Consider the following 16167-nt stretch of genomic DNA (forward strand, 5'->3'; position numbering starts at 1 on the left):
AAGAAATATTTTCTTCTCTATAAAGCAATTTATACATCATAGGTGTTCATTTACTATAGTAACTTGTAAAAGAGAGAAGGCACTTTCTTGTTCATTACGCACATATCCGTCGGGATGATTTTCAACCTTACTCACAAAACAACTAAAACGGAGTTGTCAAATTAGTTTCCAATTCTATATTATATCCACAAATAAAGACAATACAATGGACAGATAAAGATGAAATTGATCGAAATTAGAATCGAGCCAGTTCAAGTACTCAACCTATAATCCAAATTAAGTTCATTATGAAAACTAAACACTAAATTAACAAACTGAACTAATACGAATAAAAGACAAAACAGCAACAATTTTTTTTCATCCGAATTCAAGGTTTAATCATCCTTTGTTCTAAAGAAAAGAAAAAGAACCTTCCTTGAATGCAATTTTCCTTCACTTGTTTTCTCTGGAAATCTGTGGCAATTGTGATTGTGCATTTGAGATATCATTATGGGAGGGTGTTGCTGCAGCCAGGTTTCAGTACATGAGGTGGAATGTGAACATGGTGGGGAGCGTATCATGTTAAGAGGGTCCTCTGAGTTTATATCAATGTACAGCAAAAAGGGTTCAAAAGGAGTTAACCAAGATGCATTGACTGTGTGGAAGGTAAGATTCTCGAGATGTATATGTGTTTGGAATTTTGGCTTCATTTTCTATTTTTCTTTCAATAAATCTTCCTCGAATTGTTTTCTTCGGAGTCCGTAAGATTGGAAATTACGTTTTAGAAGGTGAAATTCCACATATAAAATTAGCATATCATGGTTATCAATCATTGAGTTCTCCACATATGATTTATTAATAAAAGCATAGTTGTTCTCAGTGAATGAATTCATGGCTTGGATTAATGTTTAATATGATACGTTATCAGGACTTCAGTGGAAAGAAGGACATGATCTTTTGTGGGGTGTTTGATGGTCATGGTCCTCTGGGACACAAGTTTTCAAATTCTATACGTGACAAATTACCCTTAAAACTCTCAGCATCAATCAAGCAGTCACAACAAAAGGCCATCAATGACAATGATACTAATGAAACAGACGTAATTAGTCATAGTAATGTCTATGCTGAGGATAACCAAAACATGTCCTTTTCTTCATGGGAGGGAAGCTTCATGAGATGCTTCAGTGAAATGGATGAAGACCTTGCAAAAAACATAGACACTAAAGGATTTCGTGGCGGTAGCACTGCTGTAACTGTTATCAAACAGGTAGAATCATCACTTTTCACAATTGCATTACCTCCTTCACAATTTTGCTTTCTCAAGAATGTTATAATTGACCACATTCTTTCTCCTTTAAATTTCAGGGTGACGAATTAATAATTGGAAACTTGGGGGATTCTCGTGCAGTTCTTTGCAGAAGAGCAGATGACAACAATCTTGTTCCTGTTCAACTTACTGTTGACTTGACCCCAGATATTCCAAGTACGTCATATTGTTAACTGTTCAATCTCAGTTTCCTAATCTTAAAACCATCTTGGTTTTGGTTAAATAGTTTAGTTAAACGCTTATTCATTAAGAACTTATCGAATCAAATGAGAGCTTATTGATAACTTGATTGTAAAACTTATTTTGATAAGACGCTCTTCCAAATGTTCTTACGTCTAACTTGCTTTCCTTCTTCAATGTCCCTCAGGTGAAGCTTTAAGAATATTTAATTGTGGAGGTAGAATTTTTTCTACAAAACAAGATCCAAGTGTAAAGAGAATATGGAGGTCAAACGGGGATCGTCCTGGTCTAGCTATGGCAAGAGCCTTCGGAAATTTCTGCCTAAAAGATTATGGTCTCATCTCAGTCCCCGATCTATCATACAGAAAACTTACCAAGCAGGATGAGTTTGTGGTTTTGGCCTCTGATGGGGTAAGCATTTTCATATCAAGATCTCGAACATTTGATCAAATAGTGCAAGAAAAGAAATAATCAAGGGAAAATGAATTGAAAAAAACAGTTTCCACAGATCCATGTTTGGTTCGGCATATCTGAAAAAATAATACATTTGTCATTCTCCTGATAGAGCTTTTAAACAATACAAAACAACTAATTATTTCCACAACTTTATCTCGATAAGAAAAAAAGGACTAAATTTTCGTTGTTATAGGTATGGGATGTGCTAACTAACAGTGAAGTAATAAACATAGTTGCTTCAGCACCGAAAAGGTCCATGGCAGCCAAATTGTTAGTGAACCACGCAGTTCAAGCTTGGAGACGCACGTGTGTTTTGACGGTTGATGATTGCACAGCTATATGCCTCTTCTTGAAGGATTAGACTGTTCTGATTCAATCCTGATCTGATGTGAGTGGGATCATTAACATCCCTTTAACACCATTGGTCATAATCTAGACATGTAAATATTGGATATGACAAAGTGTAAATGCTAAGAGTATTTTTAAATCAAAAGGAAAAATGTGAAGCTCTTGTAGGGTTATCTAGATTCAATTTTGAATCATAGATAGCAATAAATCTCAGTACCTTAAGGGAGGTAGAAGCTGATCACTAATCAGCAAGAACTGAACAAATAAAAAATGTATAATGTTAAGGGGGGACTAACAATAGTATAGCCAGAAGGTTTTGTTTGGAAATAAACACAGAAGAAAGAACTTATTTCAGCCTTCTATTCTGGTGTGATTTTATGTGCTGCAACACTTTTCTTTTATCAACCTACTAAGAAGAATTAATAAATTGTTACTATTATTTTTTTCCTTCATTAATAACCTAGATATATAAGTTGTTGGTTATAGGACAATGATAGGTTGAAACAACCTACGCTCATTTGACATATTTTTTTGTAAGGGGAGAGTGAAAAATGATATGTCAAAAGACTGTAAAGTGTGTTAAAAGAAATTTTTGCCTTTGCTATAACCACATTCTTTTCACCCTTTTAGTTTGTGCTTGTTTCAGGTGAAATTTTTGCCTTTGCTATAACCACATTCTTTTCCCCTATAAGACTAAGTTGAAACATACAATTACACCACTAAAGGTGATAAAAGCATATACCTTTATCACATCCTTAAAAATTTCTTTACAATTACACTACATCGTAAACAAAACATCACATTTTATCAACCTAATTAGAAGAATTAATGAATTGTAACACTTTTTTTCTGGCTTGGGTACAAACAGGTCCAATGAGGAACTATGCAGACCTACTTTTAACTCTTCCCTGTCTGACACTAGAATAGTAAGGATTTTGGGATTCTATACATAATAACTAAAATATAGTAACAATGGGCATGGACTATAATTAAACATTACAAAAAAAAATTAAGTTTGCATGTAAAATTTTACATACAATTTTTCGTTTGTATGTAAAATTTCGTTACATACGAATTTTTTCTGTATGTAATAACAATCTAGTTTTTTTTCTTCTATGTAAAATTGATATGTAAATAAAGACATACCTTTTGTACAGAATTTACATACGGATTTTAAATAAAAAATTATTAAGAAACTATAATTTGAAAAGCCTTTCTAGTTCTTCATACTTATATTAATTGCTACTAAATCTTCGTGATCATCTCTCTCGCTCACGTTTGCACCATACTCTCTCGCTCACGTTTGCATCGTACACTTTCTCACTCGCATTCGCATCGTACACTTTCTCGCTCGCGTTCGTGACGTGCTCTCTCCCAAATCAGAGTTCATTTGCACATTGGAGCGAGAAATAGAAGTTTGGAGTGAGTTTTCTTTACGTTGTTTTGTATTGTTGTTACATTGACCCTCATTTGTTCTTTGTTGGTTGAAAATTCCTATTTTTGAAATCCTAGGTTAGATTGTTTGAAATCGAAGTGAGTAGCTCTCCAATCGTCCTCTAAACCCGGTAAGACAATTTCTAATGTGTTTACTATTAGCACAAGCAAGCTTGAATCAAAGAATTGATAAAGTCGTGTACATGAAGATCACATGTGTTTGATGAAGATCCATTTGAAGATTATGTTTCTAGTGTATTAAATCTTGAAATAATATGTTAAATGTAATGTTTTGGTGTTATATCATGTTGGTAGGCTATATGACATAGGTTAGATGTCTTGTTAGCCTTAGTGTGTCTCCTTTAATTTGTTAAAATGGGTTTTAACAGATTAAAAGACTTGCAGTATATAGTTTTAGATATGAATGCATTCAGTCAGTTGAATTATTCAATCGACTTATTTCACTTAAGTCAAGTGAAATTAGCTAACTGTACAGAAAATCCAATCGACTGATTTCATCTAAACCAGACTATATATGTTGTGCTTCCGAGAGCAGAGAAAAGTTTGAGTTTTTTAGCGCAAAATCTTGTCATTCTTCTCTAGAAAAAACTCTTTCTCTCTCTGCAATACACAACTGCAACGTGAAGTTTGAAGATCTTGGTTGATCCTGGAGGCATTTTGGCTTGTGAGTAGCTTGAAGAACACATGTGTGGTTGGCTAGGGAGAGCCACCATCAGGTTTGGATGTTCTTATGCCTCTGGTTGTTTTGCATGATGTGATTTCAGGTTTGTAAGTGTGATTCTTGCATGATAGTTGTCTAGATTTTTGTGTGAGTAAAAAATCTTGTGAGGTTCTTTGTTCAATAGTCTAATCTTGGAGTTTGATTTGTAAAACTTTTGAATATGGTGGAAACAAGGCTCAGGTTGTTCTGGTAAATTGGATATAGTTCTGTGATTGAGTGAACCAGTATAAAAACAATTGTGCAATTATCTTTCCCTCATCTTACTCACTTTGAATCACTTTAAAAACTCAAGAAAATCCAGTAATCCACTGTTTGTTGTGTTTTAATGTGTTCTTATATAATGTGAGACTATATAATTGTTAGAAATATCGGTTGGAACAAGTTTTGTATGTAAAAGATTATTGTTTGAGTTAAATCTAGGAATTCTGCATTGTACATAAATTTCCAGTATTTTAGCTGACTGATTTGTCATTTTAATCGACTATTTTATAGCTTAAGAACAAATTAATCTACTGCTTTATTTTTTGACCGATTGAAAGTGTACTGGTCTACAGCTTTTACATTCTAACTTTCCAGTCTATTTGATTCAATTGAAAAGAGTTTTATGCTTTCGAAAAAGTTTTAAATTGGATATTATTATATGGGTTGGAGCAGACGTGCCTAACTACCAATTGGGGTTTGAGAGGGTAGTAAAGTTGCCAACGTGAGTCATCATCATGAAACCCACTATCATCCCATAGTAGTAGCACAACCCATCATAATTATACTCATGTGTTGATGAATCTTGCCAAATCCAAAGAGAACATGTGTTGAAAACACAAGCAAGTGGATGGGTAATTAATGCTTTTACTGGTAGCGTTCACATTTTGTGTACAATATTAGAACTTTGAATCATATGCAAACTATCCTCTCTCACTAGATTTCATCTGACCAAATCCAATGAGCTGTATACAACGAAAATATTATCATCTCACTACTTGAAGTGTTAACCCAGGCAAAGCAAGGTGGAACCATTGGCATTGGTATTGAAGAGAATTGGCAACACACAATCCTTTTATTTTTATTTTTAAATTTCTCCTACTCTTTTGCTGATATGAAGGGTCTTAGATCCCCTAGTTTTGGGTAAGTACTCAACTATGAAATCAATTGCCAGTGTTTTCTCCTGAGGAGAAGAGACTCATAAAGGGCGGCATAGACTTCATTGACATTAATCACTATAGATCTCTTTATGCCAATGATTGTTCCCTCTCTGCTTGTTCTCATGGAGCTGGTCATCTCTCTGTCTCATCTACCTTAGGTTGTTTCAAGTTCGAGGGAAGCTTTATGACTTGAATAAGGAACATCAGATGCGTCTTGAACAAAAGTCAATCTTTCAAATTGAAGGTATTTTGACTGATAGAGTGAGGTAGTCAGATTGACAATTGCGTCTTATGGTTGACCATTGTGAATTCTTTTATAGGCCCTATTTATATTTATTTAATGGACTCTATATCTACTTGTTAAAGCAATGCCTTTATATAATGTTTATCCTGCTTCATGGCAGGCATGGAAGCCACCATGTCCATGAAATTTTTGGCAATAAAATACCCTAAACAATTTTCATCAACTCTGTTTGGTTTCAATAGCACATTAATGGCCAAGTAAAGAGGGAGAATATTCATCAATATTTACATACAATTACTCAAACACACAAACCCCTAAACCCAAAAAAAAAAAAAACTCAACACTCAAAACTTAGTGATTACTCAATATCACAACCAAATAATCTCCAATTTACTTTCAATTGGCGAAACCAAATCGTAGAGTAATCAAAGCAAGGAAGGAGAAATAAGGAAGGGGAATATGAACCTCTTTTTGGAGCGTGAAGGCAAGGAAACAGACCTCGTCAATATCGCAGCAAGGGAACACGAACCCTAAGAACAAACAACAACCCCTAACGAAGGTGATTCTGTAGTGGAAGTTGGCCGAGAATGGTAAGGAATTTCACCACTGCTTAGAGCTTGGTAAAGAGAACAAAATGGTTGGAGCAAAGCTAGAGAAAATGAGGGTGATACCTTTGTTCGCGGAGTCCATGTGTCTCTTAGAAAAAGAAGAAGAAGAAGAAGAAGAAGAAGAAACCCAGAAACGGTAGTGATCAAAAAGATTACTCTTGACGCGTTAGGGTTGATAGAAGAATAGTGAAGATGAAAGTAAAAATAATCAATTAAGCAAAGAAGAAGAGTGACAGTTATGCAATTACTGAAAGTCGAAGGAAGAGTAGAGGCTGAAACATTTTTATGAGAAATTATGCTAAAATAGAGGGTGGTTTTTTACTTAAACACCATCTATTAACATAATATAATATAGTTAGCTTAATCTATTGATTTATATTAAAATATTATATTTTCAAAAAATTATAAAACAAATATAGAATATAGATAACACCTTTCGAATAAAACGTCGTTGAATTAAATAACCATTGTTTAAATGGTATTGTCTAATAATCATGAATGAGTTAACTTTGTTTTATAATATCATATAACTTCAAATATATACTTGAATATTATCTTTTGCTTATTTTAGGGAGGTTATTATTTCATATGGATCTCTGACTCAGATCCTAATGTTTATTGGGTCGTTTTAGACCTGACAATTGTAATATGATTTAGGCTGGGTAGGTATAGTTACTATTATTTTTTTCCTTCATTAATAACCTAGATATATAAGTTGTTGGTTATAGGACAATGATAGGTTGAAACAACCTACGCTCATTTGACATATTTTTTTGTAAGGGGAGAGTGAAAAATGATATGTCAAAAGACTGTAAAGTGTGTTAAAAGAAATTTTTGCCTTTGCTATAACCACATTCTTTTCACCCTTTTAGTTTGTGCTTGTTTCAGGTGAAATTTTTGCCTTTGCTATAACCACATTCTTTTCCCCTATAAGACTAAGTTGAAACATACAATTACACCACTAAAGGTGATAAAAGCATATACCTTTATCACATCCTTAAAAATTTCTTTACAATTACACTACATCGTAAACAAAACATCACATTTTATTGTAAATGAATGACTAATGAAGGATTGGGAATTGAGAGAAGATACCATTGCAAGATATATGATCTATCATTCCAGTTGTCACAATAAGTATGCCCATCTGTCATTATTCTATATCTATGTATAAAGATTGTGCTCCTCCTTCGTAAATGTGTACAAGACTTCTCGCATCCCCTTTCTTTGCTCCATAAAACAACTAAAGTCACTTGATTTCTGACATCATGTTTGTTTCATTCAAAGTCACTCATTTGACTGCATCTTATTTGGTCTCTCTCATTTAACCCTTATATCAATCCATGCCTTATTCCAATGCAACACTTTATCATTGAATAGAGGTTACAACTATATCATTGATGCAGTTATTTTTCCTTATATCTATCATATATTGATTTTGTTTTATGATTATATGACCAATTTGTTTTTTCTGTTTTTGTAAAAAGGTTGGGACAACCCTATTGTTATTTTTAATTCATATTTGTTATTATTAATAAAAAAAAAATTGTTGACTATGACGGATGAGGAAATGAGCCTCATGTTTGCATCAAATGATTTGCGTGGATTTGCGAGTTGAATTTAAGGGATGGAGGCCATGTACCATATCGCTGAAGAGAAAAAATTGTATGAATTATGAGTGCATTTACCGAAATAGCTCTTCCATTTGCAGCATCAAATAGTGTGTATAATTACACTTAGTGGTGTGCGGGTTATGAAGGTTGTTGTGCTCATGTGAAGCTCATTGGTTATTGTCCTTTACGAAGGTAGTTAGATATAGTTGGAGGTGTTATTTGAATAAAAGTTTAGTGTGAGGTAAGAATGGGTAAGCATTGAATAAAACTTTTGGACTATGGTGTAAGGCTAAGTAAGGTACCTTTGTATTGTGATAACACTAGTGCCATCAACTTAACCAAGAATCCAATACAACATTCTAAAACCAAGCATATAGAGATTAGGCATCATTTCATTCGTGATCATGTTCAAAAGGGAGATTGTGAAATCAAATTTGTTAAAACTGAAAATCAATTGGCGGATTTGTTTACAAAACCATTGGCTAGAGATAGGTTTCACAAGCTAAGAACTGAACTAGGCATATTAGACATCAAGAATGTGGTCTGAAGTGTTTATAGCATGTTAATCTTATGTACTCATGCATTGGTTTCATAAAAATCTGCTGCTGTATGAAAAATTTGAAAATTGTCATATTGAACTTGTTGATTTTTCATTTCAACGTGTTGATTTCACTTAAATCTGCCTATGTTTGCAAAAACATGATCTGTCAACCTGTTGATTCTGTATTTTAACATCTTTATTTCACTTAAACTGTCACTAAATGATGAAAGATTGATCTGCTAACATTTTCAATTTGTTGTTTTCATAATTCAGTATGTTGATTTCATTAAAACTGAATCTGGAAAAATAAAGTTCAATTTTATGATTTTCAATTGATAGATTTTCAAAATCAGTCAGCTGATTTCACTTAACCAGATTCTGTTTTTAATCTCTAATGCTCTGATGCTGTTTTAATCGACTGATTCTGTTTTTCAACGTGTTGATTTTACTTAAACTGTCCATTTACTCACGAATTGAATTGTTAAGCTGACCCAGTCAAAGAAAGCATCTTTTTGTCAGGTACTATCTGCTCTTAATTGCCCATTTCATCAGCCATGTGTTGCTTTTACATATTTGTTTGACCAAAAAGCATGTTTAGTGTACAATTCCAATGTGCATGCAACTCACATGATTTGAACTTATTGATTCACTCATAAAAACGTATTGAAAACATCATGAATGCATGAGATACTGCTTTGGACTGCATTAAACTAGTTTGGGTAATCTAAAACAAATTAATTAGAAAAATCTGCACCATTTAATCAATTGTTTCTGAAAATCAGCTTGTTCAATTATAAATACTGCACTTGTATTGCAGCATTTGCATCATACATCTCTTAGAAATAGCCATATCAACACTCATCATGCCTCGTCGTTCCCAAAGGGCTATCCAATCTGATATGAGCACTCCACTCCTCCTACCCCGAGGTCTCCAAATCATGAAAGCCATGAAAGAATTGAAGCATGGTTTGAGGATCATCAGGACAACATTCAAGTGTTCCTCATTGAGATGAATAGGAAGCAGGTCAATATTCCTAAGGTGCTGAGGTTCTCATGGCTAAGGGCTGAACGCTTTCAGAGTCTATTCCAACAACTAAAGCATTAAAAGTTGAAGACATTACTTGAACTTTTAGGTAAAATCTATCTAGACTTGGTGAAGGTGTTTTTCACCAACCTGGAGTTCAAAAATGATGTCCTATTGTCTAGCATCAAGGGTGTTCGAATGGAGATCAACAAGAGAGCTTGGAAAAATGTGGTTGGACTCAAATCAAGAGGTGTGCAAGTGAGAAAAGATGAAACTGGGGCTGTTCCAGAATTCAACAAGATGCAATACTATGGCCAATGCTTGAGGAATCCTGTTGCTGAAATCAAGCACTTCCATGTTGGTACTCATGTACTGCATTCAACACAACATCCAAGTGGATTGGATCTATGTGTTTCGTGATCACATGCTCAAGGCCAAAAGGCTCATGGATTTTAGGCTGCCATATGTGGTTTTGGTGTCCAAATTCATTGAATACTTTGGAATTGATGCAGAGGATGAGCTAGAAGTGTCAACTGAACTGTTGAACCATACCTCCAAAAAAAATCTGCACAAAATGGGCTTTCTCAAGGTGGGAAATGGATGGACAACTACTGGAGCTGTAATTGGTGGTGCACATGACCATGAAACTGGCCCAAGTGGTGCAAATCAAGAAGAAGAACCAATTGCTAGACCCATGGACTTGATTCCCTAAAACCCTCCAGAGGATAGATTCCCTGTGTACTCACATTTTGAGAGGATAGTGCTGAACCAGCTGCATGAGCTCAATGTGTCCCAACATGCACATCACAATTATTGCAATGAGAGGTTCAATGCATTTGATGGCCAAATTCATGATATCCATGATATGCTGAACTCATTCCAGACCAGAAATGATCCTTAGGATGACTGAGTGTGGTGGTTGTTTAGGATCATTCATTGCATCCATGTGTTTGTGCTTTTTCAGTTTCAGCTTTGTCAGTTTCAATTGGTTGTTTTTCGTTTCAGGCGGCTTATTATATCAGTTTTATGATTTTTCTTCTCTGTTTCAGTTTGTGCTTGCTGTGTTGTGTTCAAATATTAATGAAAGGATATGCAATGCTTATTCTCTTTATGCATTTGTTCTGTTTGATGAATCCAAAGGGGGAGAAAAATTGGAAAATGGAAAATTGATCAAATTAAAAGCATAGAAGCATTAAAATTGGAATTAAAATCAAATCTGAAATTGAATCCATATTATTGAGAGGGGGAGCATGTGTATATGTATGTGCTTGCGAGCTTATGTGCATTGCTACTATAAATGTTTTTCAGGTTCACAAGTTTCAAGTTAAGGAGTCACTTCATCAAATTAATGATATCCAACAAATGGTAGCATTTTGCAATGAAAGATAGAAGAAGATAGATGGAAGAAGATAGAGGTTGGCTTTATCAAATCAGGGGGAGATTGTTGACATGAGAAGCCAAGGTGATTTGCTTCTTGAAGATTTGATGAAGATTAAATGAATCACTTTTTGAACTATCTTGAAGCCATTACCATTGGAATGAAACTTACATTGATGAAGGAAAGGAGATTTAATGTTAACCATGTTGATCAAGGCTGGAATGTGTGACCTTCATATAGTTACATCATTTAGAAAGTGTATTTTAAGGTTGTAATTCATGTTGTAGACCTTATAGGATTAATTAGATGTTTTTGGTCTTAGGTGTGTCTTTTAATCTGTTGAATGGTATTTCAACAGGTTAAAATGTCTCTTTTAATCTGTTGAATGGTTTTTTAACAGGTTAAAAGGTTGGCTGCAGTAGTCTTAAATTGCAACAAATTCAATCAGTTGATTTAGTTTTTCATTGACTGATTTCACTTAAGTCAAGTGAAATCAACCGATTGATTTGAAAATCAACCTGTTGAATTTCGTAACAGTTTGACTGTAAAAGCTGTGATTTTCGAAAGAGAGTGTTGTTGATCATTTTAGAGCGCGATTTTGTTCTGGAAACTTGTGGAAACTCTCTCCTTTGTGATCATATAGTTTGCAGCAGTTGAAGATTGATCTTGGATCAATTCTTGAAGCTTTTGGCTTGATTTAAAGCTTGAAGAAAGTGATTTGTGGTAGGCTGGGTTGTGCTACCACTGAGGTTTGATCTTTCTCAAGCTTTGTGTATGTGTGCCTGGTGGTTTTCTAGGTCTACAAGAGGGTTCTTGCTGTGCTGGTGTGATTCTTGTGTGATTTAAGAGTCTTTTATGGTGTTTTTGCATATTTTAGAAGTGTAAGGGTGGATACTTTGTAAATCTTTTGAAATAGTGCAAAGTCAAGCTCAAGTTGCCTTGACAAACTGGATATAGCTCAGGTATGAGTGATGAGTGCGTATTTTTGCCCTCATTTAATGTTTAATTTTGGGTATTTAATTGAATTTGTGTGCTTAAAGAGTGATTTAATTGATAATTCTGATAATTAGGTTGTTTGAGCTTGTGTGATAAAAATGTTTTAAAAAGTGATTTTTAGTTGCATAAATTATTTTTGGATATTTTAACGTTTGTTGATGCAGCTGAAGTTAAGTTTTAAGCTCATTTAGAGGTGTGGAAATAAATTGATTAAAGCTTCATGACACCTTAAAGATAAATCAAAGAATAAGAAATTATCAAAAGCACAAAAATTCAGGCCAAGCATTGCATGAAGACGACAATAAAAACTTGAAAAAGTGAAGAAGTTTGGCTAAACCAAGAAGAGAGCAACAAAAAAATTGGACCTTGCAATTTTCTTTATCTTTATGATAGAAGATAATTTGGGAAAAATATATCTTAGATATTTTATTTGATATTTTTAAATAATTATCTTATTTAATTATATCATAAAATATTAAAAGATAATAACTACCAAATCTTTTTAAATATGACAAGATCTTCTTGAATCTTTTTAGTTCCACAACAAACAAAAATATCTTGAAGATATTGGATTATTTAGAAGATAATTTAAGGAGATTGCAAAAGGTTGATTTGGAAAATTAATACAAATACTAATTGGTGATAATTTATCATATATCTTTAATTAATTAATTAATTTAATTATATTAGATATTGATATTATCAACCAATTATATTTGTCAAATAGTTTATATCTCTCCAAATATTTTTAAATATTTATCTTTATCTTTATTTTAAAAGATATTTGAGAGATTTTAGCAAAATAAAAGCCTAGTCCAATTCCTATATAAAGAGACCAAGGGAGAAGCAGAAAGAACAAGCTCGGGACTTCGGAGTTTTGGAACCCTTAGGGGTGCCTAATTTCGTTTCCTTTCTCTCTCTCCATTCTTCTATTTTTATTCTGTATTCCATGAATTGCTAAATTTCTTGGGTTGATTCCATTGTAATTTCATTATGGATTTTGAGGTTAGAATGAAATAATTTCTTTGTTCTTTTTATTATTGTTGAGGTTTTAATTCATCTATGTCTTTTATCTTTGAATCACGTAAAAAGTAATGATTTTAAATCTATATGCATGTTGATCATATGAGTTCAAGGGTTTTTAAATTTAATTAAGACTTTACTTTGATTTTATTTAAAAACTTTCATGTGATTGAATGAGTTTTTACCAATAATTGAGACTTTACTTTGATTAAAGGTATTTACTCTAACTAAAATTAATTGAGACTTTACTTTGATTAATTAAGCTTTTTATTTGATGAGGAGATAAAAGACTAGACATGATTAGGCATAGTAAATTTGATTGAGACTGTACTTTGGTTGAATTTATTGTGGATAATCTAAAAGTTCTCACTTTTAATTGAGACTATACTTTGGTTAAAAGTGAGAACGCCAACAAATTAATTGAGACTTTACATTGATTAATTTGTAAATCTATAATAATAATTAATCGAGCAATAATCTTTAGATAACCGATGATGAATCTATTTTGAAAAAGTAATGGAATCAATCTATTTTCTTTACTATTGTTTATATCTTATTTTATCTTTTTATCTTTATCCCTCCTATTTTTATAATTTTATTTGACTAACACTTGTATAGTTTTATAAGAACTAATTTGTTAAAAATCAATTCCGTGTTCGTTAGGAGACGACTTTGGGTTACTTTACCCTTACTATTTTGTTGACTACTTTCTTAACAATACTGAAGTTGTTATAGATAAGTAGTATTAATTTGATCGCGTCAACGACAGCGTTATCAAATTTGACGCCGTTGCCGGGGAACACGGTTAGAATTTTTATCATTTTAGTTCTTATTATTATTTTTATTCTTTTGATTTTATTTTTATTTTTATTTTTTGTTTATCACTAACATTTTCTTTTCACAATTTTTTTTCTAACATTTTTTTTATTTTCTTTAGTTATTTGATTTGATTTTATTTAGTTATTTTTTTAAGCATAGTTTTTGTTTGAGGAATCTTGTTGGGAAATTTGTGAAACTAGTTGGGAAAAACTTTGGCTAAGGAAAGACAAGGTACTTAAGTTGTCCATTGAGACGCACCTCTCTTTCCTGGAAGTCTACTCAACAAGCTTTCAAATTATTTCTTTTCAGAAAACCTCTTTCAAAAATGCAAAATAATTTTTCATACGAAAGTAATCAATATTGTAGTTTTCAAATGGATTACAATCTCTATCCACAACAACCACGTGATTTTCAGCAAAAAATTGTCATACCTACTTCTACACCTGATATAAGTGGGTTAACTTTACGACAATTTAATGATCTATATCCTAGATCATCTTTTTTTGGGACATGAGCAACAACCATATTCTGAGTGTCCACCTCAGCAATCATATGTTCCAAATAGTTTTCAGCAACAATATGTACCACCACAGCAATTTGAAGCAACCAATGGACCATCCTACAAAGAAGTTATGATACTAATGGGTGAAGTTATAGAGAAATTAGAGTCCATGGATGAAAGGTTGCGAGTTGATCAAAGATGCAGAAATATTGAGCAAGAGTGGTACGAAAATAAGCAAATATTGTCTGATATGTTGAGGGATGCAAGTAAGAACAACTTCATAGAATTACTTGTAACTGTTAATACCACCCCTCAACCCCATCAGAGATTTCCTGAAAATCCATATTTTAACGAACTTCGTCATGAAATCAAAGATGTGTTTCTGAAGTTGGCCATCAGAGCTGAACAAATGTCTGAAGATTTGAGTCAGCTAATGAATGATGCAGTGAGAAAGGTCACTTTGGAAGATATGATGAAAATGATGACTGAAATGATGAAGATGGATCAGACAGATCAGAAAGAGATGATGAATGCCGCGACACAAAGCTTACAGAATCAGTCTGAAAAACCAATAGCGGAATCACATCACATTGATATATCTACTGATGGATATAATGATTTTCATAGTAATATGTCTACTGATGGACATATCAATTTTGCTGAAGATGTTGCTGATGAAGTAATTGAAGATTCTCACACAAACATATCTACTGATGGATATGTTGATGATGCTCAATGTGAATATAAAGTTGTACCCATTAATGAGGATATGAGTACAAATGATCATTTTCAAGAGCAAAGTTGTGAGAACAATACAATGGAGGAACCAAGTGCAGTTGAAGAGCCAACAATATTCGAAGATGCAGCTGAAGCATCTACTATTGCAACTGACTTGGTTAATGATGAAGCAGCGGAGTCAACAACATTAGGTGAAAATATTTACTCAGAAGATGAGAGTATGAGGATTACTGATGATCCGCTTAACCATCTGAATGCACCTGATGATGCTCAAATTGAGTTGAAGCCACACATCAAGTTTGTTGATGTGAATGATGCAAATAAATTTTTAGTGGTTATCTTTGTTGACATGGCTGTAGAAAAAGAAGAAAGGTTGCTGCAACAGGTAAAAAGCTTAGATGCAAATTCTTTTGAAATCATTGTTGATAGAAAAGTTAATTTGCATGCATGTTTGTTTTTTGTTTTTGTTTTTAATTTTAAAAATATTAAAAAAAATTCAAAAATATGTGTTTTTGTTTTCTTTAATAAAATTGTACAAGCTGACTTGTACTTTATAAAATTAAAGAAAATAAATTTTGACATATGGCCAGATTGAGCCAGAAGTCACAAATTTTTTCGTTTCCTCCCCAAAATAAGTTTATCAAGGACATTTTTTTTGAAATAAGTGTGGGGGAGACAAACTATAGGTAGGATTTTTCTTTTTTCTGTTTTTCAATTTTTTGCTTTTGTTTTCATTTAGAAAAGAAAAAAATTGTGATTTCTTTTTGAGAAAATTGTGAAAGTATTAACTTTTTACTAAGTGAAACTTTTAAACAATGTCTCATAAGAAATCCACAAAAAGTATTTCCCTGCTTTCAATAAAACATATTGACATTGGATTTTTAGGATTTGATTCAGTAATTGGGATGATCATAATTCTTGAAAAATAAAAGTCATGTTGATATGAGTGGATTGTTTCTATCATTTGCTAAATGAGTTGATTTGAGTATTTCTTGATTAAATCTTTTGTGAAAGAATTTGACCTTGTGAGTCTTGAGCCTTAAAGTAAAGGATGAACTGTCATGTGTCATTCCTAT

General features: G+C 32.9%; 1 protein-coding gene across 1 annotated transcript; it reads left to right on the forward strand.

The window, feature by feature from the left end:
* The first annotated feature begins 489 nt into the window (after positions 1-489).
* Positions 490-2303, forward strand: LOC146882526 (putative protein phosphatase 2C 74). Its single transcript, XM_085667572.1, has 5 exons — positions 490-645; positions 908-1246; positions 1345-1462; positions 1674-1897; positions 2136-2303. The coding sequence occupies exons 1-5, from the start codon at positions 490-492 to the stop codon at positions 2301-2303; spliced, it is 1005 nt and encodes a 334-aa protein (XP_085523698.1).
* Positions 2304-16167: the final 13864 nt, after the last annotated feature.

The sequence above is a fragment of the Vigna unguiculata genome, chromosome 10 (genome assembly GCF_037176805.1).
Source record: "Vigna unguiculata cultivar grain cowpea cultivar isolate G323 ecotype 2 chromosome 10, ASM3717680v1, whole genome shotgun sequence".
NCBI lineage: Eukaryota > Viridiplantae > Streptophyta > Magnoliopsida > Fabales > Fabaceae > Vigna > Vigna unguiculata.